A 26,706-nucleotide genomic window follows, 5' to 3' on the forward strand; every position below is an offset into this window, starting at 1 on the left:
CCCCCACCACGGCCCTCCGCGCGCCCCCGAGGAGGGAGGCGCGCTGTCCCCTCTTTACACCCCAATTCCCCGAGAGCGTTCCCCGAAGGGCCCGGTTGTTTCGGGGTGGGGACGGGCCCAGAACCGGGTTTGGAAGGTGGCCGCCAGAATCCTTTGTGCTCCCCGGCGGGGGGAGGGGCCCGTGGCGCCCTCTGAGTTCTGCTGTCCCGGGAGGAAGTAAAATTCGCCTCCCCTCCCCAGCCCCCGAGGGGGAGGCCTGAGGCGGGCATCCACCTCTTTTTAACCGACTCTTTAAAAAAGAAAAAATGAAAAATAAGCCCTCACGTATTTATTTAGAAAGCAGTATGTAGATAAAATGATTAAAGCACGTCTATTGTTCCTTTTTGCAGGCTCTTTGCAGCTATCCTGGCGATAACCTTAAATTTCGTGGTGGTTCTTGTTTGACTTAGAAACCAGTCTTGCTCAGATGGCTTTTCCGTATATGTAAGTTATTATCCAAAGGAATGAAAGCATCTGACACCAATTTTTTTTCCCCCCTTTCCCAGAACAAACGAGGCCCCTGAGAGCTCCATCTAGTTCGCCGGATAACATCCCACAGCAGAATTCGGAGTCAGCAATGGCTAAACCCCAGGTGGTTGTAGCTCCTGTATTAATGTCTAAGCTGTCTGTAAATGCCCCTGAATTCTACCCATCAAGTTATTCTTCTAATTATACAGTAAGTACACCTTTTTACTACAACTCTAATTTAGTATTGCTGGAAGAATGTGGTTATTACATCATTTATCAGTATGCTGGTGTGCTTTCTGTACCTCACATAAAAACATGAATGTATTGAAATCATGAGGAAACAAAAGTGATTCAGGAATGTATTTATTATATTCGAGGTAGTTATTACAGTCAAGGTATCAGAACATAAGCTTGAGAGTAGAGAGTCTTGTCTATTTTGTTCATTGCTGTATTTCCACCATCTATAGTTTAATAAATTTACAGTGGTCAAGGACATCTTCAGTCTATAAAACTGAAGTCTGTGTCCTGACTTTATGGACGACCTATAGAATAGTGGCCTGGAAAATTTAATTTTTAATTTGATTTTAGCGGGACAGCTGGATATTCACTGGTAACTTTAGGGTAAATTAAACTGGTTTTGCTGCGGGCTAATTGTGGTAGGTGTTTGAATGTTAAGAAGTACACATCTGGGCTCTGTTATGTTAAAATAGAAGTGTTTCTGGTTCTAATTAACAGTTATATAGAAATGTAGGGAGTTTTGATAAAGTGTTTAGGTATAAAGAACTTCTTTCAGATTCATCTTTGTCAATAATATAAATGTTAGAAATTGGTGTCACCTAAATATCAAGAGAAAACAATCAAGCATGGTTGGGATACAAGGAAAAGAATTGTTGTGATAGTAAATGCGTAGCAATTGATTGTAGATAAATAGGGCAGGGACCATTCTGGATTGAAGAAATAATACTTTAGCATAAGTCCTGTCTCTCCTGTTCTTCATTTTTTGACATGTAAGTATACAGAATAGTGTAACTCAGGTTTAGCTCAAAGTTTCACTATGTGAAAATACTTGGGCATCCAGATAATGAAAAGGAACGTTATCACCATCCCCACAGCCCACTCTGTCTCCTTCTGATCATTACTGTTCTCCAAAGTCAAAGTCGCTCAGTCCTGTCTTGCCTCTTTGTGACCCCATGGACTATACAATCCATGGAATTTTCCAGGCCAGAATACTGGAGTGGGTAGCCTTTCCCTTCTCCAGGGGATCTTCCCAACCCAGGGATCGAACCCAGGTCTCCCGCATTGCAGGCAGATTCTTGACCAGCTGAGCCATAAGGGAAGTCCACTGCTCTCCAAAGGTAACCACTATTTTGATCTAACAGTAATCTTGGCTTCTGTTCAAAATTCATATAAATGGAGTCTCATAGAATATACTATTTTTCTCTTTTCATTCAACATCAGTATTAATCAGTATTGCAGCATGTTGCTGGAGGTGATTTATTCTCGTGGCAATCCACTGTGTGAATATTTGTTGATGAACATTTGGTTGGCTTTCACAGTCGGGCCATTATGTTTGGGGCTGCTGTTCTTGTCCATGTCCTTGTTTGTGTTTGGTATATATCTAGGAGTGGAGTTGTTGGGACATACGGTAGCTAGGTTTAGTAAAGACTTCTGAATACTTTTCCAAAAAGACTGATTCCAGTGTATTCATTGAGTACCATATGGTTTCCAGGTAGTTTAACTCCTTATCAGCACTTGGTATTTGCTATTTTAAGTTTAGCTATTCCGGTGGGTGTGTGTCATCTTTTTTAATTTGAAAAGTCCCTGATCAACTAATGGTAGCACACCTTTTTTGTTGCTTTGGGGGAGAGAGTTAGAGGGACTTTACTTCCATATTTGATAGAAGGTATAGGAGAACTTTTTATTCCATATTTTAGAAACTTCATGCATCTTAGACTGCATTAGGAAAGAGCTTTGGGGCTGGAGAGGGGAAAGTACAGGCATAGCAGGAAGAGCAGTTGACTTGGGGTGGAATGGGCCATCAATCATGTAAAGTAGAAATGAGAGCAGCTTGGATTCTTGCCCCAAAACTGTTTTTGGCTTAGAGAAGAAAGGAACCATTTGAGAGCTTTGAGTAGCTGAGTAACTTAAGGATACTTACCTTAACAGCCACAAATGGTTTCTCATTTGTTTGCTTTCCCAGTGATTTGGGCTATTTCATGGTGAGAGGAATGTAGTTTTTTCATAATTCTCTACCAGCTAGTTTCTTAAATAGTTCACGTGACTCCCTGAGAGCAGTGTATTGAGCCATGTTAGTCGACTTCTTTGAGCCATTGCCATCTTTTTGGCACTTCTTAATCTCTTGTATATCAGCTCCAGCTTGGCTCTGTTTGCCAGAGCAAACTGCAGACTGGAAGCCCTGTCTGCATGGCTCACATGTTGCCTGCAGGTGTTTTCTTTGGCCCTGAGTATTTTTTAAAGTGGGGCTTTATACTTTACCAGTACTTATATTGGATACTGCAAAGCTGATTTTTTTTTTTTTTTGAGGTTTCTTTGAAATCATAAGATCTGGCCATACTGGACTGCTATTTTGATAGAGCAAATGTTGGCTGGAGCTGAATAGAGGCAGCCCCTTTAGATGGTGTGTAAGCTCTAATTTGCTCACCGGCTTACTTCATTTGCCTGTAATCCACCTGGATTCTATAGGCATTCAAGCTTGCTGAGTGCGTGTGTGCTCAGTCATGTCTGACTCTTGGCGACCCCATGGACTGTAGCCAGCCAGGCTCCTCTGACTTTGGGATTTTCCAGGCAGGAATACTGGAGTGGGTTGCCATTTCCTTCTCCGGGGCTCAAACCAGGGTCTCTTGCATTGCAGGCAGATTCTTTACTGTCTGAGCCACCAGGGAAGCCCCAAGAATGAGTCCGGCTCATATCAAAACTTTAAGGACTAGACACAGAACGGGGGACGTGCGCATCAGAGCACTCACAGGGCTACCCAGGAATCCAACCTGCGTCTTTTGCATCTTGTGCGTTGTCGGCGGATTCTTTACCATTTCGTCACCTGGGAAGCTTGCTACTCCTGCCCTGTTATATCATTCTCTGGCCTTAGCCTTTTACCCTCTGTCAAAGCTAAGAGTTTTTCTCAGTCACAGAACAGCAATATCCTTGATTTTTCCCTTGAGTCTTAGGATAAAGTCTGATTATGAGAGAAGCTTTTCCTGACAGTAACCATAATCCAGAGTTAGCTGTATTCATTCACTTGTTCAGAAAATAATTGAATACTTAACCATGAATCAAGGGCTGGGGATACAGCAGTGGATAAAAAGTTCTTATCTTTGTAGAGCCTGTATTCTAGTGGTCTCCTGGCTGGATTTCCAGAAATTTCTTGAATCTTCCTTTGTTATACACGTGAGAGGCTATTGCTTGATATCCTTGAGCAGAATCTGCTCTCAAGAATGCATGTGTTTTACATTTTTTACAATAGTCTTTTACTGTGCTTTCATAACCTTTCTAAAACTCTAGGTCCTTTTATCTTCAAACCTTCCTTTAATCTCACTGCTAGAATCTTCTTTATATGCCTTCTTACCAATGAGTTGCCGTGTCCATCTATTCCTGGCCATTGCTTTTTCTCAGGTCAACTACTACCTCTTAAATATTTAATCATGGTTCACTTATGAGAACCAAAAATTCCACATAGGAGTTGATAAATTATTTACTAAGAGACAAAATCCCCCACCCTCCCCAACATGCACAAAAAATCCCAGCTTTTTCTGAGAACATCCTCCTTCAAGTTACTGCCCAGTTTTTCTTGCCTTTTAATTGTAACATTCTTCAAAGGAAAAATTGTTCACTGTTGTCACTACTTTACACCTCACTGACCATTGAAACCTCTGCAGACTGATCCTCTTAATTGTACTATTTTTGTGACAGCTGAGGTTTTTATTTTAAAATTGATTGTCGTCTTAACTCTCATCTAAATAGACTTCTTGAACACTGTGTGATCTGTAAGGTTGACCTCCTGGTGTAGGTCCTGAGCAAGGTGCCAAGGGCACATTTTAAGTCTTTCAAAATTTCCTCCTTTTTAAGAACTGAATATTTATGATACTAATCTTGTCTTAAATTTTTCTCTCTTCACATAGTTTTGATTACCAAGACTGCAACCATCATTTTTTCAGATTTGAACCAATGAAATTATTCTACAGCATTTGCTCCTATGAGCACCTCTCATTTACTTTTCCTTTGGCTTCTGTGGCAGTTCTTCATCCTTCGAATTTTCAGACCATTCCTCCTCTACTCAGACTGCAGGCTCTGAGAATTGTCTTTTTTCTGTTTTATTACTTCCCTTGATGATACTACATATCTCCTAGAATCTGACCACCACATACCTGCTTGCTGATAACTCTGGAATCTAATTCTTCCTCTCAACTCCAGGCTTATGTTTCCATTTGTTTTGCCCTCTTCTGAGGATTGCACATTCAAACTCAAGAACAAAGAAAAATTCATGTTTTGCAAACCTTTGCTTACATTTTTATATTCTACCTAACTGCTCAGGCTAAAAGCTTGTATGGTGTATGACTCACTTTCCTCTTTCACAGTCTTGCCCGCTTTTGATCAAGTTAACTAAAATAGTCTTGACTGTTCACGTAAATGTCTGATCATTTTCTTTTGTTCCCACTGCTTTGGTTAGGGGCTTATCTCTTGACAGTGTATTCAAAGTACCTATGATGTTCCTACTAATCTCTTGTCACAGAATTCTAAGAAAAATAAAACTTAAATATTCCTCAACTTGGAAGCCATTTGACTTCACATTAAAGACTGAAGAAATTTATACTTTAAAAAAATCTGGTACTAGAGAACTAACATAGGCTTTGATTCCAACATTGGAGTGTTCATCTGTTCAGAATACTCTGTGCCTCCCTTTTCCCTTTGTGAAACAGCAGGCTTTGAATCCCCTGTTCAGCTCTATTCAGAACAGCTCTGTTTTCCTCTTTTACTTTCACATTTCAGATTCCCTTAAAAGAGTAATGCTTATTTGGGGGAAAAAAACAAAAAACAAAAACTGAAGTCAATGTTCTAACCTGCATTTTGCTTCAATGAATGACATTTGATCAGAACAGTTAGGAAATCAATACCATTTGCTGGGAGACTTCCTGCTTTTCATTGTCATTAATAGTAGGATACCACAAATGTGTAAATTTTAAATTGCATATCAAAATCTTAAAACTAGTTTTTAATTGTAAAACTCATATATGTTTGTAGTTAACATTAAGTAATTATTTAATATAATGCATTTGTAATGCTTAACCACTTTCACAATTTCATAATAAAGTCGGTGCCGTACCAGGTTGCTTCAGTCATGTCCAACTCTTTGCGACCTACAATCTTTATGGACTGTAGCCTGCCAGGCTTCTGTCCATGGGATTCTCCACAAGAATACTGGTGTGGGTTGCCATGCCCTCCTCCAGGGGATCTTCCCAACCCAGGGATCTAACCCACGTCTCCTGTGGCTCCTACATTATAGGCGGACCCTGAGCCACAAGGGAAGCCCTAAAGAGTGAGTATTTATAATTGTTTCCTCACTCCATAGATAACTTATCCTTTGTCTGTCTTTACAGAAATTTTCATTGCCTATAACTAACAGTTAAATAGTATGAAAATATGGTTCTGTATTCTTTTAATTTGCTGTGTTGATAGTATTTCTGTATTGATACTTGTCTTTTCAGTGGCTATATGATGTTTTATCGTGTGGCTATAAGGTAACATACTTAACCAATTCTTTGAATTGTTAGATGAATTTTTGGCAACTTACATGTAAATTAAAAACTTATTTTAAGTTTATAAATAAGTAAACTAATGTATCAAAATTGGGTTATAGGCCTTTGAATTTTTTGGAGTATAGCACAGAAGTTAAAAGCGTAGACTTTGTTCTGTGCTCAATTCTTAATAACTTATATGTCTGTAAGAGCTATATGAGCATGCGCAGATTACTTGAGTTGGTACAACATCCTTCCTTGCCTAAACCCACCCTAACCCCGACCCCTGCTTGGTTTTTTCACTGCCTCTTGAATTGGTCTTAGTGTGGTCCCCAAACCCTACAAGAACTCCCCATTTGCCTCATGGATCGCATTAGCAACTGCCTTATCCTCAGTTTGTGTATTCTGGCATCTCTTAAAGGTATTAGGCAAATGCATATCTCCTTAGGGCTTGTATACTTCTTGTCCTCCTTGCATAAAATCTTTCCTCAGATATTTGTGTTGCTGGTTTTAGGGTTGGTTGTTTTGCTTTTTCTTTCTCAGTTCGGATATTAACTGTTCGGAATTCTTCCCTGACAGTTTTTTCCACTATATCTCAATATCTGAAAAGTGTCTGCCATTATGAAATAATAAACCCAAGAGAGGAAGGAGGACTTTGTCTCCTTTATCCATGATGTGGCAGTATTCCCAGCACCTAGAGCAGTCAAGTAAGCAGTAACACTCAGATGGTTTTGAATGAACAACATGCTATATTTGCAACTGGTGGCTATTGGTTTATTGATAGAGGACCATCCTAGGTACCAACAAGTGTAGTTGATCATTCTCCTTTCTGGATGCTTTTTACACTTTAGCTCCTTTAGGTGTGAGAACATGGCTGTTGTATTTGGAATGTGTTTCAGTATTTTCCTAGAAATTTAAAATTTGTTGAATACTTAGTGCCTTACTGTGTACTGGTCCAAGGGCTTTTACTGATTAACTCACTTAACTCATTAACTCATGTAATTCTGTCACACAGCTGTAATGTTTATGATTCATGAATTTGAATTTCATCAACACTGATGCTTACTTTATCTTACAGTACAGTTACTTAATTTGGATTCAAGTGTGTAATCAGACAGACATTTAAAGTATGCAAGTTTCCCTGCTCTTCTGCTCAGTGAACCCTGTATGAGCACTATAGGCACCATGCTCTGCTCTTCCTGCCTCTGCTCTTATTTCCTGAGTCCTCTTATAGTACCTGTAGTAGGTCATGTTAAATATCACTGTAGTGTCTAGAAGTATAAAAAAATTATGCAACATGGCCTCTAAATGGTAGTCAGCTTAAGAATAGTGGTCATTACTAGCAGTGTTAGTCTTCTCACTAAGATTATACATCCAACTTCAACATGGGGCTTTCCTAGGGCAAATTCTGACTAGGTATGATTTTTTTTTTTTTTCCCCCTTCCTTACTTTACTCACTGACTTTGGAACTTAACTCCTTCATAAAATGCTTCCATACTGTAGTCATAATTGTTTCATGTGGTTTCTCATTTTGGCTTCTTTTGGAAAGGGGTAAATTTTATCAAGCATAGTTATTGGATTTCCCTGGTGGCTCAGATGGTAAAGAATTTGCCTGCAGTGCAGGGGACCCACGGGTTCAATCCCTAGGTTGGGAAGATTTCCTGGAGAAGGTAATGGCGGTCCACTCCAGTGTTGTTGCCTGGAGAATCCCATGGACAGAGGAGCCTGGCAGGCTACAGTCCCTGGGATTAGAGTCAAGACATGACTGAGCAACTAACACTATCACTTTCATGGACTTAAAAGCAAAACAAAAACAAAACAGATGATGAAGCAGACATCAGTCAACTTTTGGGCTTCCCTGGTGGCTCAGCTGGTAAAGAATCCACCTGCAATGCAGGAGACCTGGTTTTGATCCCTGGGTTGGGTAGATCCCCTAAAGAAGGAAATAACTCTCAAGTAAACTTCAGAATGCTTTAAGTGGTATTCCAGACATTGTGAACATAAGGATTGATACTCAGATCTGTTATCTTTTGCACCAGTCACCCTACTCAACATTCTGCCATTATTTAAAATGCTGGAAACTAATAAAGGTGATAGTGGTTTAAAAAAAAAAAAAAAAAAACTTTATTGGGAGTATAGTTGATTTACAGTGTTGATAGTTTCAACAAAGTGGAACCTGTTGTACCTATATCTACTTTTTTAGATTGTTTTCTCATATAGCTCTTTACAGAGTGTTGAGTAGAGTTGCTTTTGCAATACAGGAGGTCCTTATTAATTATGTGTTTTGTATACAGTAGTATGTATATGTCAATCCCATTCTCCATAAGTTTTTTTCTATGTCTGTGACTCCCATTTCTGTTTTGGAAATAAATTCGTGTCATTTTTTAAAGACTTGATTGTGCATATAAGCAATCATCATATGACCTTTGTCTTTCTCTGACTTATTTTGATAATCTCTAGGTTCATCCATTATTTCATTTTTTACGGCTGTATATAAGTACCACATCTTTATCCATTCATCTCTCGATGGACATTTAGGTTGCTTCTGTGTCTTGGCTGTTGTAAATAGTGCTGCTGTGAACATTGAGATGATAGTGATATTAATTGGAAACTTGCTACTATCAAGATTGGCTGGACATAGCAGCCAGAAAGTCTCTTACCACTGTACACTATATTTTGTAATCATTTAAACTATAAAGACATTTTCTGTCTTTGGAGATTGACAGATAACAAACTTTTTTTTCCAATATGGAAATTGTTGAATGTCTACAAGGAAAGAGAATGGTATATTGAATGCCCATGGCCTCAATAGTTAACTACATGTGGCCATTCTTGTTTCTGTATATCTGGTCCCTCTCCCCCTTCCATTTTGAAACAAATCCTGAATCTTATTATTAACTCTAAATTTTGATATTGGGTCTTACAGTGAAATACTGGTTTAAACTTTACTTCTCAGTAATCTTGTAAATCTGCCAGAGGTGGGAAGACAGTTCTCTACCCAGCTAGATGGAGCCCTTCTGTTACCACATTTTGGCTGTTAGGCAAGGAAAAAGTGGACTGAACTTTTTGAAGAAAATAACATTTTATCAGGTTAAAGATTCTTAAAAATACCATTTGAGCTAGAGACATTCCAATTTAAAGCTGCCTCATGTTTATTTTAGCTAGTTGCATGGATTAATTTTTTCTCTTTTAACCTTTGACCTATAGGAATCCTATGAGGACGGCTGTGAGGATTATCCTACTTTATCAGAATATGTTCAGGATTTTTTGAATCATCTTACAGAACAGCCTGGCAGTTTTGAAACTGAAATTGGACAGTTTGCAGAGACCCTGAATGGCTGGGTTACAACAGATGATGCTTTGCAAGAACTTATGGAACTCATCTATCAACAGGTAGGTTGGCTGACTGCATGCGTGCTCATTGAACAGCTGCCCTGATGGTGGAAGATGGTGGCTGCTCCTTGAGGGGAGCCAGGTTCACGTTCACCAGCCTCGACATGCCTTGACTGTTTATGGTTCATGGGAGCTTTTAAGTCTCTGTTGTACAAAATTTCTGTAATTAGAGATCCAGGACTGTAGCCAAGGCTCTGTACAGGCATTTGGAAGGAGTTTTGGACACTTATGAAGACACTACATGAATATCTTGCTTTTTTCCAAACCCCTGTTTTACAAGAATCTGCCGTTATTGGAGTAGGGGAGAAAAAGTCATGGGAGAACTTTTTTGCCTCGTAAATGATTCTTTATTTAAAAAAAAAAAAGACTATAAACACTGACTTGAATCTTAACGTTTCTGCTTGTCTTTAAAATTTAAAGGATTTTTAATTCCTTAAAAAATCTAATGTCAGTCTAGGTTATTTACACAGAGTTTAGTTTTAATCTTAGCATATTGGTCATTGATACGTTAATGCTATTTTAAGGGGGAAAACATAGTACTCAATTTTGAAGATAAATCTAAGGTCAGTGAGTGAGACTGGCCAAAAACAATAGGAGATAAGTGCCGCCCAAGGTTATATTTCTCTTCAAGTCATTGCTGAAGGAGCAGCTCTAACTTGGATATATGAAAGGGTGACTTACGATAGCAGGTCAATTTTTTTTTTAACTGAGTGTTTCATTTGACTATTTTTCCAGTTTGTTCTCAATTGTTTCTAGACTCCTATATTACCTGGCCAGTTCTTAGATTTTTTTTTGAAAATGCCTGAGCTTTTAGGAAGATAGAACTGCTCTGTTTGTCCTGAATCCTACTTTTGACATGAAAACTGTTCATCTTCCTTGGTGTTAAACTAGTAAGAAATATGTAAACTCATATCATGGAGCATGAAGATACAAAGATTAAAACCTTTTTAGCAGAAAGAGTTAAAATTGGTTGTCAGTGGAAGTAAAGTTGAGGTATAGCAGGGATGCATGAAACTTTAATGACCAATTTTGTTGTCTTTAAATTTACTTTAAATTTTAAGAGCAAAGGCAGTGCCAATAATGAAAAAAGTATAAAATTTGAATTTTAAGTCTTTTGTCGTACCAGATACACATATATGAACGTCAGTACAATCAGTCAGTCTTCCTAGATGAGAAATGTACAGGGTCCTATGTGAGCAGGGAAGTAATTAGAAATAAAATGTTCTAATTATAAAGTACTTCATGCCTGGCATTGCTAAACGCTTGACCTGTAGTTAACTCACTTAATCCTTGGTGGTTGTAACATACTACGTTTATCCCCATTTTATACATAGCTTAACAGAGGTTACATGACTTGTCTTAAGGTCACACGTGCGTAAGTAGACCCAGCATAGGGTTGGAGCAGCATTCAGGCCGTTTGTTAGATCTAAGCCCTGGTTAACTACTGCCTTGTGAGAAGCCCCTTAATGTGTGTGCTCTGCTGTTCTTTAAAAACTGCAGTGAAAGTGAAGCTTCCTGAGTACTTCTTTGGCTATATCACCCAGTCTTTGATATTCAGTGTTTTTCCATTGTCTTATTAAAAATATTTTATTTCTTTTGATTTTCTCTTTACCTTGAGTGTTGGGAGTGTTGCTGAAATGTTAACCTTTTGCATCAGGGATCTTAATTACCTCTATAGGAATCAAAACTGAAGCTCAGGGAGGTTTAGTAATGTCCAGGGTCACAAATGTCCAGGCCTGTCTTGTTCTGGACAGCTAGATGCCAAAGTTGGTGCCATCCTATTCCTGAAAGATACTCTGATCAACAGTTCCACAAATACTCTTCATAATTGGCACTATGCAACTGGGTACCTGTACATATTTTATGCAGAAATGAACAAAGAGATTATCTGTTTGCTTTCTGCTAACCTCGGGTAAATGATGGGGAGAGCTTGCCTTAATGTTTTTCTTTGTATTTATTCTGGTTCTTGGTGTACGTTTGGGAGAGAGAGTTAATTTCCTTATGCCTAACAATCATAAATGACTTGTAACTTTCTGTATAGTACTGAAGGTAGGAATGTTTTTTTCTCTTTAGAAAATTGTTGTGAAGTGTTTGCATTAATGACTTGATGTATCTGTGTCATACAAAACTTTTTTCTTTTTGAAAGGCCACATCTATCCCCAATTTCTCTTACATGGGAGCACGCCTCTGTAACTACCTGTCCCATCATCTGACAATTAGCCCACAGAGTGGCAACTTTCGCCAATTGCTACTTCAAAGGTCAGTGTGAACGTATGAGAGTGAAGGAGAACTCCTCCTAAACATGCTAGAATTTGACCATTCTTCTTGCTAAGATTGCACTTCACAGGAAGTTTCTGGGAAAAATAGGGCAGACCATTCTTATTTTTGAATATAGTATTAAAAGTTTATACTCATATATAGCAGTCTTTTTTCGGTAATGGTCTCTGCCTTTGGTTTTGTGCCTGGAAGGGCCTTTTCTTTTTCCAAGATCTTAAAAATGGTCATTTTACATATTTCTTTGTACTTACTTTTGGCTTGAGTAAGGATCTAATTTCACTTACTGCCACACATTTAACCAGTTTTTCCCATACTACATTTTTGAATGATCCATTCCTTATTGACTAGAAGTGCTACCTTTATTGCACTACATCCTTACATTTGGGTTGATTCTGGACTTTAATTATATTCTATTCATTACTTTTTCTCTTCCTGATTTATTACCACGCTATTAAAAAGCTCTTAATTTTCTCACAACTAGTCTAGTTAGTTCCCCATTTTGTATGTGTGTGTGTGGTCTTCTTTGCTACTCTGCCATGTTTATTTTCTCCAGACTTTAGAATCAGCATGTGAAATTACAGACCTTGTTAGTATTTATTGATGTTTTGGCATGACATTGAATTTATGAGCTAATACAGGGAAATTTTCTTATAATTTGAGTTTTTTAATCAATAACATTGTTTTTGAGTTTATTATAATTTGTCTATTAGCTCTTTGAAAATACTTTTAATGGTTGCAAAGTATTCCATCATGTGGTTAAACTGCACTTTAACAGAATAGATTCCAAAAGTACACTCCAGAGACACTTAAAATTAAGTTTTTGGTGAAGGTGAAACTTCACATAGTTTAGTAGAAGACAAACTGTGCTGCTGACATAACTGGCTAGTCATTTGGGGTGGGGGAAAACAAAGATGGATTCTTGTCTTACTCTCTACACCAAAATGTATTTCAAATATAAAAAACAGTAAATACTAAGGAAAAATTGACAAAAAAAAATTGGTTGGCAAAGCCCTTTAAAGTAAGACATAATACCCACAGGCCCTAAAAGAAGAGATTAAACTTAATATAGATTATAAAATTGGGGGGGTCATAATTTATATGAAGTAAATTAAAAATAGAGAAATTTGTAACACATGGCAATGACCCCATTTATTTAATATGAAAAGAGGGGCCTCTTAGGAATGAGTAAGAAAAAGGCAAGTATTTTAGTAGAAATATTTGGAATGACTCCAGATAGGTGCAGTTTGGGAAAATGTAAATGACAAATTTATAAAAAGATAGCTAATCTACCTAATAATTAAAGAAGTACAAGTTAGAGCTTCTGGGAAGGTGTAAAAGTAGGCATTTGAAGAGGTAGAATGGCAGAAAGGCTTGCTTATCTTCCCTTGTGCTGCTCACCCTTGGAAATGGCCTGAGCCCCCTCTCTTGGGAATTCTGATACTAGACTGAAGTTGAGCCTGGGCATGGTTTATAAAGCTCTCCCAAGTGATTCTACTGTGTAGTCATGGCTGAGAACCAGTCTTCTGACTCTTCTGATTATATACCCACTGTGTATGCTTCTCTAGTATTGGCATATGGTCAAAGCTATTAACATGGAGAAATGCTACTCATGTAACAAGCAAAAAGGTAGTAATCTTATTAACTGAAAAATGTAGGCATACTTTGAAAAAAAACAGAAGTTACCTTTACAGCAGTCACCTCTAGGTTGTAATGTCTTTTGTTCTTTTTATTTCAAAAAGGTTAAAACTAAAATATAACCATGTGTTGCTTTTATAATTGAAAATCTTTAGCTTAAAGTTTTAGGGTCTTTCCTCTCACCAAGATAATCAGTCATGCACAAGGGTAGGGGTTTACATTTGTACATAACTGACGTATATTAATGTATAATCTAGTAGCATTGATAGAACCAAAAGGTTACTTCATCAAAGCTCTTTCCTGAAAAGTCATGACAGGAAGGGCAGACAAAGGAAAGTAGCCAAGGTGCATGGTTAACTGAATTGGCATTAATTAACTGATCCTTTCCATTATTAACCAAAGTATTCTATTTATAGATATCCCAGCTTTTTTTCTGATGAATTAATTTAATATGTTTGAAAAGATAACCAACAGTGCTTTCTTAAAAAGCCTAGTGAGACAATAAAGTGAGGTGGTGGGTTTTTGTTTTGTTCTTTTTTAGTGCCAATATACAACAAACCTCTTGAAACCTGTGCTGCTGTAACTTGTTACAGACTTGATCTAATAGGCTTATTTTCAACTATTGTTACCAATTTCTTAAAACTAGGAATCATTGTATGAAAGATAATACATATTCTGATCTCTGCAATAGACAGGAACACTTTTATTACAGAAAATCAAAATGTTGGTGCATTGTGCTCGCCTCTGTATTGCTTGTGAACAACCACACTGACAAATGGTTATCTTACTTGATTATTTTTTTTAAAAAGCAATATGAGATTACAAAAGGTATGTCTTTATTAGATGTCGGACTGAATATGAAGTTAAAGATCAAGCTGCAAAAGGGGATGAAGTGACTCGAAAACGATTCCATGCATTTGTACTCTTTCTGGGAGAACTCTATCTTAACCTGGAGGTGAGTACTTTTCGGTAGTGACAAAGCCTAAGAATATAAATTGATCTCAAGGGATTTGTGTTTACCGTAGCCTTTTACAACATCAGGGATGAAATGGGAGAGGAAAAAAGTCCCAGTACCTACTCATGGTAGTTGTGGTGGTAGTTGTTGTTCAGTCGCTAAGTTGTGACTAACTCTTTTGTGACCCCATGGACTGTAGCCCACCAGGCTCCTCTGTCCATGAGATTTCCCAGCAAGAATACTGGAGTGGGTTGCCATTTCCTTCTTCGGGGATCTTCCTGACCCAGGGATCAAACCCACATCTCCTTCATTGGCAGGCAGATTACTTACCACTAAGCCACCAGGGTCTGTCCTCAAATGGAACACATACACCATTCTGTCTTCCTGTTCATGGGAAGGGTGTTGGGAGATGGTTACTAAGCACTTTAAAGTCATTATATACTTTTTGAAAGCCACGGTTTACATGTGATTTTAAGCTTTTGGAATACAGACAATCACACTTTTTTGAATCCTTGTTTCATAAATATTAGCACACTTAGTTTGTTGACTTTCAGATGGTGACTCAAAAGCAGCTTGTCCTACGGAGCACAAAGTTTTGAGTGAAGAGAGGAGAGATTAAAGTTTCTGAGGTGGTTTTTTTCACCTAACTCACCCTCTGTAGTTTGTTGGTCCTATTGTATGTATTAGTTTTCCACATAAACTGTATTTGTATGAAGTCTGCTGCTAAATTGGTGGTATACTTGAGTAAGTATATGCTTGTTGGTAGGCAACAGAAGTGCTGAATTACTTTGTAATGGGTTTGCTTGTTTTTCTTTTGACTAGTTACTCCCAGGTATAGGTATAGGGTCTTAAAACCCTGATTTGGGGACTTAGTATTGTAAATGCCACTGAAAAGACACATGAATCTACCATCAAATGTACGTCTCAGTGCATCTAGATCTTTGTCCAGTCTTGTGCCTGATTTACCATCCATTTTTACCACAGATAGCCTTAATTTAAAAAAAAACTCATGCCTTAATCTTAGTTTATTTGATATTAAGCCAAATAAGAGCACCAATATCAATTGTGCTTTAAATGAATTGTTACTTTAAGAATGCTGTTGAATTTCCTGTGTAGAAATAATAATATGTGTAGGGAGAATGATAAAGATAAGCCATGACTCCTGCGTCTATAGTTCAAGTCAGAGAGCCAAGATACATGTTCCATTCTGATATAAATTAAAGTGTTTTAAAATAGTATAAAAAGCCAAAAAAAAGCTCTGTATTCCCCAAAAGATATTAACTTTATAGACTAGAAACTCCTTTATGAAGCGGTAAAATTAAGAGGCTTAAATTATCCTGACTGTGTGTTTGGTTTTAACCTAAAACACTTTATTTTTCCAACATTTTGTTAAACCATTTATATATGTGTATTTTGGCATGGTTGCTTTTTCTTTTCTTTTGCCCCAAAAGATTAAAGGGACAAATGGACAGGTTACAAGGGCAGACATTCTTCAGACCGGTCTTCGGGAGTTGCTGAATGCCCTCTTCTCTAATCCTATGGATGACAACTTAATCTGTGCAGTAAAATTACTGAAGGTGGGTTTTACTTACTTTTTTTCTTAAAATTTAAAATGTTTTATCCCTCTAGTGCATAACTTAGAGGAAGGGAAGTACAATACATATACAAATTCAAGATTTAAGTTATCGAAGTTAAACACTTTTTTGTCTCTTGAATTTAAATATTGGAAGAGCAGTATATACTTACTGCTTAATATAAGCAGCAAAATTTAAAAGTAAAAAATGGAAGTTCTTCACCCTTTCTGTAAAGTCCCTTTTCTTCCTTTCCTCTGTATGTATGCTCTCATCAGATCTTATTCTGTTGTGGTTTGTTTTTTTTTAATCACCAAATGAGAATCTTGGATTTTTGCATGGCTCTTTTTTCAGTAGCTTCCTAGTGTTGCATTGTATGCATGCGCATTGTTTATCCATTCCGTACTTGAACAGTTATTTTCAGTTTAGCCACTGCAGCACTGTCAGTAATCTTTAATTGTATCTTCATATATGCAGTTGTTTCTGTAAGTTAAATTCCTACACATAGATTTGGTGGCTTAAGGAGCATGTATACCTCAATTTGATAGGTAATGCCAAATTTCCCTTCCAAATGCTTATTAACCAGAGTGTATTCCCAGCAACAGTGAACGAGCATACCTCTTTCCCCGTATCCTTAATCAGTGATGGGAGAATCAATCCTAGATTTTATTTTATCATTGTGATGAGTAAAAACCAAAACATTTTAATTTGCATTTCCTTGTGAATTTAAGCTTTTTTTGGTTTATAAGCAATTTTTTTTCCCCACAGTTTCTGTGAATTACCTGTTTCTATCCTTAACTTTTTCCTGATGAAGTTTGTGTTTTTTTTAAGTTCTGAGTTTCTATACATAATGGATGTTGTATATATTAAAAAGTGTTGGTTAAAATTGTATACCTATTTTAGTCATACAGCAAATCTGTATAGTCATTGGCATATAAAACCTGTGATTAAATTTCTGCTATAGTTCATTCCTTTTCCTTGTCAAGAAGAACAAAGTGTAGTGATTCTTGAATATTAGATGGTAGAAAATAATTGGGAATATTTAAGTTGCTAAATTCATCCTGTTTAAAGAATGCTTGAACTGCTAAGATCTTTTTAGAATTTCAATACTTCATTGAATTCCTTTTTTTTTTTTAACTGATATTTGCTTGTTTAGTTGACAGGGTCAGTTTTAGAAGATGCCTGGAAGGAAAAAGGAAAGACTGACATGGAAGAAATTATTCAGAGAATTGAAAATGTTGTCCTAGATGCAAATTGCAGCAGGTAGGAAAAGAACTAGTATAGACAGCCAGTAGATATTCCTTGCTTTTTCTTTGGGGTGTTTTTAATCTGTTGTACTTTATCGGAATAATCTTAATAGATCCACAGAAATTTCTTCCTTTATCTATGGATTCTGCTCACCTAGCCACTTCCTTCAATTATGCTTATAAATAGAAGTTAAGATATTCCTATGGGAGTGTGAGTCCATTAAAAAAAAAAAGATTCATACTTTTAAATTCAATAAATACTTGGATAAAGTACAACTGTAAATCCAGTTGGAGGTATAAAAATGTTAGCAGGATCCCACTGCCTTTGAGAACCATATATAGTCACAGTTACCTAGAACAAGTATCAGGGCTGTTTATTCCCAAAAAAGACAGCAGGAGCTAGGCAGTGGGGTACAAGCACATAGCTTACACCTCAGTGCATGCGAGAGCAGTTTGTATCCTTTGGCCAGTGCTGGATGCTGCTGACCAAGTGTGGCTCTTAGAGGTGAGGACTGGCCCTTCAGTGGGCGGCACTGTGGGAGTCTGACCTCGATAAAGTGGAAATTGCTGCCACACACAGTGAGGCTCAGGTAAAGACCTAGAAGTGGTTCTTTGAAGTCCCTCTTCCTCCCGTGGCTTCAGGTCATCTTTTCCACAGCACCATCAGTGAGGGTCAAAGGCACACAGATCTCACTGGAGATCAGCTACCCTCCTGCGAGAGTCTGAAGGGTACTATTGCCATTGGAAGGAAGAAATTGTTCCCCAGGTCAAGGAGACGAAAGAAGTACTGACTGTAGCCCGTGGCACCAACCTTCTGGGGCCTTTTCAAGCATCTGGAAAGGGTCTCTGAAACGGCTAACAGGGAGCTGAGCCTGCCAACTGGCATTCCCATTGTCTATGAATTGGACAGGAACATGAAGCCCAGCAAGCCTGTGCAGTTCCTAGGGCATAAGGAGACAGTGTGTAAAACCATGGAAGCTGTGTGCCCAGGGCAAGGCCAAGAAGGAAAAGCAAGCAGCAGACTAGTCCCAAGGATACCCTCCCTGCCCCTCCCATTCCTCTGCACTTCCCCCTTGCACATGTCACAGCAACCACATCTGTGTAAGTGGCAGCTCCGGATGGAGACTGGTGGCTCCCCATTTTGTATTAGCTATTTTGTCTATTGCACCCACTCCCTTCATACACTCTAGTTAGAACAGCACATCTGGGGCAGGGTCCTCAGTCTAAGCTGAGGGAAGCCTTGTTCAAGAAGGTCAACAGGTAGTAATTCAGGGGCATTTGTCAATGCTTTGTTTATTACAAGGCCTTGTTTGAATAATGGTAGGGTAGCCATGTTAAGGTGTGAGCAATGAGGGGAGGCAGGAGAGCCTATTTGTGTTTCCAGGGGCCAGTCCTGTACTATCCTATAGTCAAGTGACTGCATGGCTCTAGTCATTACAGTGGGAAATGAATGTAACCTGTGATGATTCAAAGAAATATTTCTTCCCTGGCTCCAGGAGGTTGGGATTGATCCTGAATGTTTCTGTGTTGTCTTTATTTTTACAAAAAGTTGTATAATTAAAAACATTCTGGAGTTTCTGGTGGCAGTTTCAATATTACCACATGTGGTCATCATAAAATAAGCCATTCCTTACACCACCATGGGATAAGCTCCTTAACTTCTAAAGTGTAAGGAGTTCATGTTTTGATGTAAGTTAGAATTCCTCCCCTCCTTATTTTATGGCAGTGAAATGCCTCTTGATCAAGTCCAAGTATGTCTTTCATTGTGCCCTGATTTCTGAATCTTGTTCCAGTTGCTTGGCCTGCCACTTGGACCCACAACCCATTTGAGCATAACTGTACCAAATTTTTTTTCCAGATCAGTATAATAAAGGAGTGATATTCATTTTTTAAAGGAGATAAATTTGTTTCATTATAGGAAATGTCTAGTAAATCAATGCATGTTAAATTTTTTAAACAAAGTTTTAAGCATCTGTGATATATTAGAGAATGGTAACGCTTGCTCACCTTAACTCATTTTTAACTTTTGTCTGCAGAGATGTAAAACAGATGCTTTTGAAGCTTGTAGAACTCCGGTCAAGTAACTGGGGTAGAGTCCATGCAGCTTCAACATACAGGGAAGCAACACCTGAAAATGATCCTAATTATTTTATGGTATGCCAGTGGATGCATTTTAAGTTTGGTTATTGCTTGAATTCAGATTCTGGTAATTTGTAGATAAGTTACATAAAGCAGAATTTAATAGTTCTTCACTGACTTAGGGTCACATGGCAGCCATGGAATCCTTAGTGAAAGGGTAGACTAGAGAAATAGCCATTTAAAGGCAAGGGAAATTGATAAGGCTTGGCTTGCACTTGGGTGAATGTAGGGATTCCTTGAAGCAGTTTTTCCAGAGAATTCATGATCAAAGGCCTGTATCTCAAACTTTTACTGGCATTTTGTAGTAAATTAAGAAAATGAAAATAGTTACCAGGCCAGTGATGCTCTGAAGCTCTCAATAAGATAGGCATAAAGAAACCTTGGAGGAATGCTTTTATTATAATCCAGTCTTGGAGATGGCTTTAAAGAAAAAATGGTGGTGGGAACCACAGCTAAAAATCAGTTGACTTTAAATCACAATGCACAACAGACCAAGTCACTTAGAGTGTGACAGGAAGTAGACAGGGTTAGACATAGAAGCTGGAGACAAGGAAACAGTCATCTAAAGACTGTAGACTTTTGCAGTGAAATGGAAATGGCTGCTAGGAAGTTTTTTGCTTGTTATTGCATCATCAGTTACAGTTGAGTGACCTCAGCCATGTTCTATTAATGTGCTTTTAAAAAATCAATTCTGAAATAACATATTTTAATCACTCTTGATTCCTCCTAGAATGAGCCAACATTTTATACATCTGATGGTGTTCCTTTCACTGCAGCTGATCCAGGTATGTCATCTCAGCCATTTTCTGCCCATTTATTGGTAAGATATTGAATTACAGAAACCATACCCTCACCGGCATGAAGTTGTAGCTTTTTGAAGAATTCACATCATTGTAAAATATAGGGTAAAGTTTTGTCTCACTAGAATATTCTCACAGTTACCGTTTGGAACCACTTCAGGTTGAACATCTGATTCAGTATATAGTACCTTGTCACCTTAACAGTGAAGGATTGGAAGAATCCCTCAATTAAATGCAACCATTTTTATCTTTAATACTTTATTTTTAATACTCTAAACTTTCAGGTAGTTAGAATGAAAGGGAAGGATGGTTCTAGTTCACTATGTAGTCTGCAGCTTTCAATGGTACAGGTTAATACTTGCAGATACTAAGAATTGTGGATTTTATTAATAGTTGGGTCAGTTAATTAAAATCTAAATCTGTGCACACTACTCCTTCCAGAAAAGGGCCATTTGTAAAATGATTGCTTTAATTGTGGTAAACAGAACTGAACTGTGAGCAACAGAAAATTTTCCCACTTAGTACAACCTTAACAGCCAGCTTATCAGAATTTTCTCATTTGTTTCCTCTGGATTGCAGACACTGACTGTCCTATGCCTCTAGCACAGAGGTCAAAAGAACTGCTTAACTTCTCAACTTTATGAATTACAGACATAAGTACAATTTAAAGTTGAAAAGTTAAGCAGTTCTTATGACCTCTTTGGTGGTTTTTATATTGAGTATTTCAAAACTGGTCACCAAAAAACTGGCCAGTTTGATTCACTGTCAAGATAAACCAATTTCACTATATCATTATATATCTTGGGTCTTTTCCAAGAAATAAAACTGTATAGATAATACTAAGCCATTTTCTGTTACTGTAATTGATCTTTCACCCTCAAGTCCAGTCCTTCCATAATTTCCCTCCTAGGATACTTACTATCCTGACGTTGGTGTCATTGTGTTGTCTTTTTACTTCATATTTCTGTAAGTTATAGGTATTAACCATACACAGTAGTATTAACCTAAAAGGTACCTTATTGTGCATGTCTTTCTGCAGCTTATTTTTTTACTCAGTATTTTTGGTTTTTGTTTGTGTTGAGATACATAAATGCCAAATGATAATCTACTGAGACTAAACCATAATTTATAGATTCCATCCCCGTTGGGGGCACCCCCCCGCCGTTATTTTTACAATGGGGGGGGGGTGGTTCGCACTTATTACTACCCATAATACCATGCAAACAAACCTTTAAGAATCTGTGCATATAGAGAAATTTCCTTAGGGTAAAGAAGTAGAATTGTTAGATTATAGGCAATATACATCTTCAGCTTCACTAGATGTTGCTAATCTGCTTTCCGTCATGATTATACAGCTTTATATTCCCACCAGCAGCATATGAACGTTCCTGTTTCCCATTGTTGGTAACACTTACTATTACCAGACTTAATTTTCTTTCACCAGACCTCTTTTTCTGGTTTCTGTTTTGTTTTTATTAACCTTTTGATTTCTTTGAGAATCACCTGCTTGTGTCCTTTTCACATATCTCTATTGAATCATTTGTTTTTCTTACTGATTTGTAATTACTTACATGGTCTGGAAAGTGATCCTTAGTTTCTTCCAGTATGTGCTATCTTTGCATTTTTTTGTCTTATGTAGAAACTTTGAGTGTTAGAGTCTTATGTGTGTCTATGACTTAGTTTCCTTACTACAGTCAAATTCTATTGTTTTCTAAACCCTGTTTGTTTAATCCATCTGGCTAACTCTTGTATGTGAGATATGGTAGGAATTAAATATTCTATAGTTTCTCATTTCAGCACAGATGATGCGTCCTCTCTTGGATAAAATATCCCTCTCTATACCGTGTAACGCCTATAACTTTCTGTCTTATTCCTGTGTCTGTGGATCTTCGTTTGTCTTGACATCAATACTGCGTTCTTTTAAAATTTTATTAATTTTCTGGCTCTGCTGGGTCTTTGTTGCTGCATAGGCTTTCTCTAGTTGTGGGGAACGGTGGCTTGTCTCTTGGCTCAGGGGTTCTAGAACACACAGGTTTAGTTGCTCCGTAGCATGTGGGATCTTCCTGGACCAGGGAACAAACCTGTGTCTCCTACATTGGCAGGTGGATTCTTAACCACTGGACCACCAGGTAGTCCCAATACTGCATTCTTAGTTATTCTAACATACTGTAAATCTTGCTGTGTCTGGTAAGACAGATTTTCCTTCTTCCCCTTACTCTTTGAAGCTGCCTTGATTCATTTTGGTTCTTTGATCTTCCTTTTTGTCTAATCTGTCTTTCCTACTTATTTCTGGTGACTCTGGAAATTCATTTTAGTTTTCAAATAGTTTTGTTTCTGAATTTTGTTCAAAGTATCTTGATCTTAAAGTTTCAAGGCCTTTTTTCTCATTATTCTAAATATGCTTAGTTTTGCTTCATATTTTAATTCTAACCCTACTGTTTCTTCTGTCATATACAAAATTCTTTATATTGTGATATTTTTTGCAATCTCATAATTTAGCTTTCTTAAACTTTTGAAATGTTTTCAAACTTATTTTAAAGCTACGAAAGTAAAAACAGTGGAAAGAACATCTATCTGCCTTTTACTCAGATGTATCTCTTTGGTTAACAGTGTTTTCTATTTATAATTCTTTCCACATTCACTTTTTCCTTAAATCATTTGAAGTTACATATATTATGGCCCTTTCATGACTGCTCTAGCATTCTAACTACTGCCTGTTTTTTATGAAAAAGCCTTGTGACTTGGATTATAGGAACATGTATCCAAAGGGGAGTTTGTATTTGCTGTGTCAGGAGCCGCAGGAGTAACACTGGCTTGGGAAATAAATAAAAATATTTTTATTTTCTTTTCATAGAGATTCTTTATGTGGATAATAGTAATTTGAAATGCATACCCATTGTTAAAAATTCTCTGGGGAATTATCCTTCAATTAAAAATAATTTTAAAAAATTATCTAGGGAACCAGTTTCTTCACAGTTCTTCTGTCCTGATTCCAAACGCAGGCAAGGACAGCCAAGCTTCTTTTCCATCTCCCTTTACAACTGAGGTTTTTCATTTTTTTCTTGGTTCACCTTTTGCTTGAAATACCAGTTCTTTGTCCTGGGTTTGTGTAGGTGAGATGGACGTGGGGCATGAATTCCATCTCCCTGTTTCACGTGGACTCAAGACCTTGCCTTCTGACCGTCTGTGGGTTTTAAAATCCAGGCTCTTTGTTCCTAAGACCGCTTGGTCTACCAGCCTCCCAGCCGTAAGAGTTATGTCATCTGGTGACGTGAGCGGGTGTGTGTGTGAGTGAGTGAGTAAATGTGAACTCATTCATACATTTAAGAGAGTGTTTTATCTGTTGCTTTATTTATTGCAGGACCGTCTTATAGTTAAAATTATCTCAAATACCAAGATTGGATATCAAAAATATCACTAGCCCTTTGAACTGGAATTAGTTTTATAGAGACTGACAATCTTGGAAAAACATGGTCTCTGTCAAGTTTAATGTAATTATATCATCCTCTTGAAATTTGAGGTAGCTGTTCACAAGAAACTGACTGTAAGATAACTAGTTCTAATACACACTGACCCATTTTACTAATAAGGGGTAAGGGCTTTATACATACTTGTTCATCTTAAAAGATACTCAGTAACTCTGCCTAAGACATTGGCAGATAGAGAGCCATAATACCACCTTCTTACTGCCTTAGAAAGCCCAACCAACGGAAAGCTCCTGTTACTGCTAAGTCGCTTCAGTCGTGTCCGACTCTGTGCGACCCCACAGATGGCAGCCCACTAGGCTCCTCTGTCCCTGGGATTCTCCAGGCAAGAGTACTGGAGTGGGTTGCCATTTCCTTCTCCAATGCATGAAAGTGAAAAGTGAAAGTGAAGTCACTCAGTCCTGCCCGCCTCACAGCGACCCCATGGACTGTAGCCCATCAGGCTCCTCCGCCCATGGGATTTTCCAGGCAAGAGTACTGGAGTGGGGTGCCATTGCCTTCTCCGAGGGGAAAGTTGGTATAGCTGAAACACTTACCAGGTATCCACCTTCCATCTATCTCTAAGAGAGAGGGAAGAAAAGAAAATCTCCTCTACTCAGAACATTTGCTAGGTTAGCCTCCTCTGAGAAACTTTGAGCAATGATGGCTCTTACCTGCTAGCCAGATAGCTGAGGAATAATGGAGCCAGAAGCTAGGAGGTTCAATTGAAATCCCTCCTTGTGGAAGGACAAACAGCAGTATGGAAGAAACAAGTTAGGACAGTATCTTTTCTGATGGAAAGAAACAGAGAATGTAAACAGCACACACATGGTTGTGAAGTGTACTCTGATATGTTCATAGTGGCTTTGAGTCCCATCATATATTTAGAGGAATATTAGACTGTTCACCTCTGAACTGCACAGGTCTGTGTCTATGTGATTTTTTTCACTAAATGTGTACTACAGTACTTATGTAGGGTTAGCTAAATCAGCAAATACAAAGGAACCGTGTATAAGGAGGGCCAACTAAGTTGCATACGGATTTTTGAGAATGTGGAAGGTCAGTGACCAATAAGGGTCAATTGTATAATTTATGAGCACATGGTGTACAGGGGAGAGAGAAAGCAAACCAGTTAGAATGTAAGTTGTGTAAAAGATATTCTTAAATATGTAAATAGAACCTTAACTGCTATTTAAATATATCTACTTAAAAATCATAATATTAAAAACAAAATTTAGGGGTAACTTGGCTGTTTCATACAAATATTTTTAGTATTAAAATTTTTTATTTTTTATAGATTACCAAGAGAAATATCAAGAGTTACTTGAAAGAGAAGACTTTTTTCCAGATTATGAAGAAAATGGAACAGATTTATCAGGGGGTGGTGATCCGTAAGTTCTTCAGATCCTTTTTTTGTTTTGAGGGTTTGGTTTTTTTTGGATTTTTGTTTTCATTTTTCTGTTTGGCCATGTGATGCAGATTGCAGGCGAGATCTTAGTTCCCCTGCAGGGATTGAACCCATCCCCCCTGCAGTGGAAGTATGGAGTCCTCAAAACTGAACTGCCAGAAAATTCCCATCTTTAGCTGCTTTCTTTGTGAATTCCTGTGGCCATAGTTTGTGGATGGAATTTATAGACTAGAAAAGATGATGAAAGAATATGCATTTTGATTTAATGATGTTAAAGTAGTATATATGTAGTTACTTACTAGAAATTTTCAGAAAATCATATTAGAGAAAACAATATGAAAATTAAATATAGTTAAGGTGAAAAAACTATTAATGTAGCATATTCAAACAGTTTTTATAAAATAGATTCTAGTAACTTTAATACTATAAGATCTTGGGCAAGTTCTATGCCTTCTTCTCCATCTATTGAATAGGAATAGTAGTACCCCTCCTTGAATTTTTTTGAGACTTAAATGAGATACATAAACAACTTGGAGTAGCTGCCTGGCACACAGTAAAAGTCTCAAAGCTTGGCTGTTAAGGGATTAAAGTTAAAACACAGATAACTATATGAAAATGTTTGGACTGATAGACATATAAGACATATAAATTATAGTCCTGTATCCCATATCTCAGTCTTTACCTGCCATTCTTTATGACAAAAGAAACTTTTATTGTATTGCTCACTTATCATTAGATCATACTACATTTGTATATAGAAGGACCAGGAACTTGAGGTTTAGTCCCAGTTCTGTTAACAATTCATGTGAATTTGAACAGGCTACTTAGATTCTCCTCTTCATAAGCAGAGGGCAGAAATAAATCCGTGACTTCAGTGTTTCTTATCCCATCTCATGTATTGTAGGTTTAAAAAAAAAAAAAAGAATCACATTTATTCTTTCTCCAGGTAGTGACATTTTAAATATAAGTCTGATTTTCTGATAGTGTCATACTTTTATATACTAGCTTAATAGAGAAAAATACAGGGATGTGCTTCCAAGCACAGTTAGGAAGGTTCAACCCTGCTGAGAGCACTAGTGGAAACTGAAAGTTGTCCTTCCATTAAATGTCAGGTTATCCTCTACAGTTTAGCTTGGTAAGCGTTATATTCTCTTTGCCCTAATGAACTTGTGGCATGAGGAAAGGAGGAGAAAGACCCATCAGCAATTGGTAGGACTGGCAAAATAATTTGTCACGTGTTGGTGGAAAGGGTCCTGGGGGTGGGGAGATACACACTTTCATGACTTAGTATCTTAGACATTTTCTGAATTAAAAAATAAATAAACCTCATCTGTGCTGCTTTCACAGGTACTTGGATGATATTGATGATGAGATGGACCCAGAGATAGAAGAAGCTTATGAAAAGTTTTGTTTGGAATCAGAGCGTAAGCGAAAACAGTAAAGTTAAATTTCAGCATATCCGTTTTATAAAGCAGTTCAGGTTATGGTGATTTAGCAGAACAGAGATAGAAGAAGCTTATGAAAAGTTTTGTTTGGAATCAGAGCGTAAGCGAAAACAGT

The 26,706-nt window shown here is 37.6% G+C and overlaps 1 protein-coding gene across 2 annotated transcripts in view; it reads left to right on the top strand.

The window, feature by feature from the left end:
• The window catches only part of PAIP1 (poly(A) binding protein interacting protein 1), a 27,696-nt gene extending 1,036 nt beyond the window's left edge, over positions 1 to 26,660 (top strand). For both annotated transcript variants that reach the window (XM_010832787.1, XM_010832788.1), the window contains exons 2-11: positions 546 to 715; positions 9,465 to 9,650; positions 11,797 to 11,909; positions 14,406 to 14,517; positions 15,969 to 16,094; positions 17,245 to 17,351; positions 19,372 to 19,489; positions 20,205 to 20,259; positions 25,036 to 25,129; positions 26,494 to 26,660. In XM_010832787.1, the coding sequence (XP_010831089.1) occupies positions 617 to 715; positions 9,465 to 9,650; positions 11,797 to 11,909; positions 14,406 to 14,517; positions 15,969 to 16,094; positions 17,245 to 17,351; positions 19,372 to 19,489; positions 20,205 to 20,259; positions 25,036 to 25,129; positions 26,494 to 26,587 (1,104 nt within the window). In that variant the 5' untranslated portion in view covers positions 546 to 616 and the 3' untranslated portion in view covers positions 26,588 to 26,660. The remainder of the gene's footprint in view (positions 1 to 545; positions 716 to 9,464; positions 9,651 to 11,796; positions 11,910 to 14,405; positions 14,518 to 15,968; positions 16,095 to 17,244; positions 17,352 to 19,371; positions 19,490 to 20,204; positions 20,260 to 25,035; positions 25,130 to 26,493) is intronic.
• The last annotated feature ends 46 nt before the right edge of the window (positions 26,661 to 26,706 follow it).

This window comes from Bison bison, unplaced genomic scaffold (assembly GCF_000754665.1).
Source record: "Bison bison bison isolate TAMUID 2011002044 unplaced genomic scaffold, Bison_UMD1.0 scf7180017862275, whole genome shotgun sequence".
Classification (NCBI taxonomy): domain Eukaryota; kingdom Metazoa; phylum Chordata; class Mammalia; order Artiodactyla; family Bovidae; genus Bison; species Bison bison.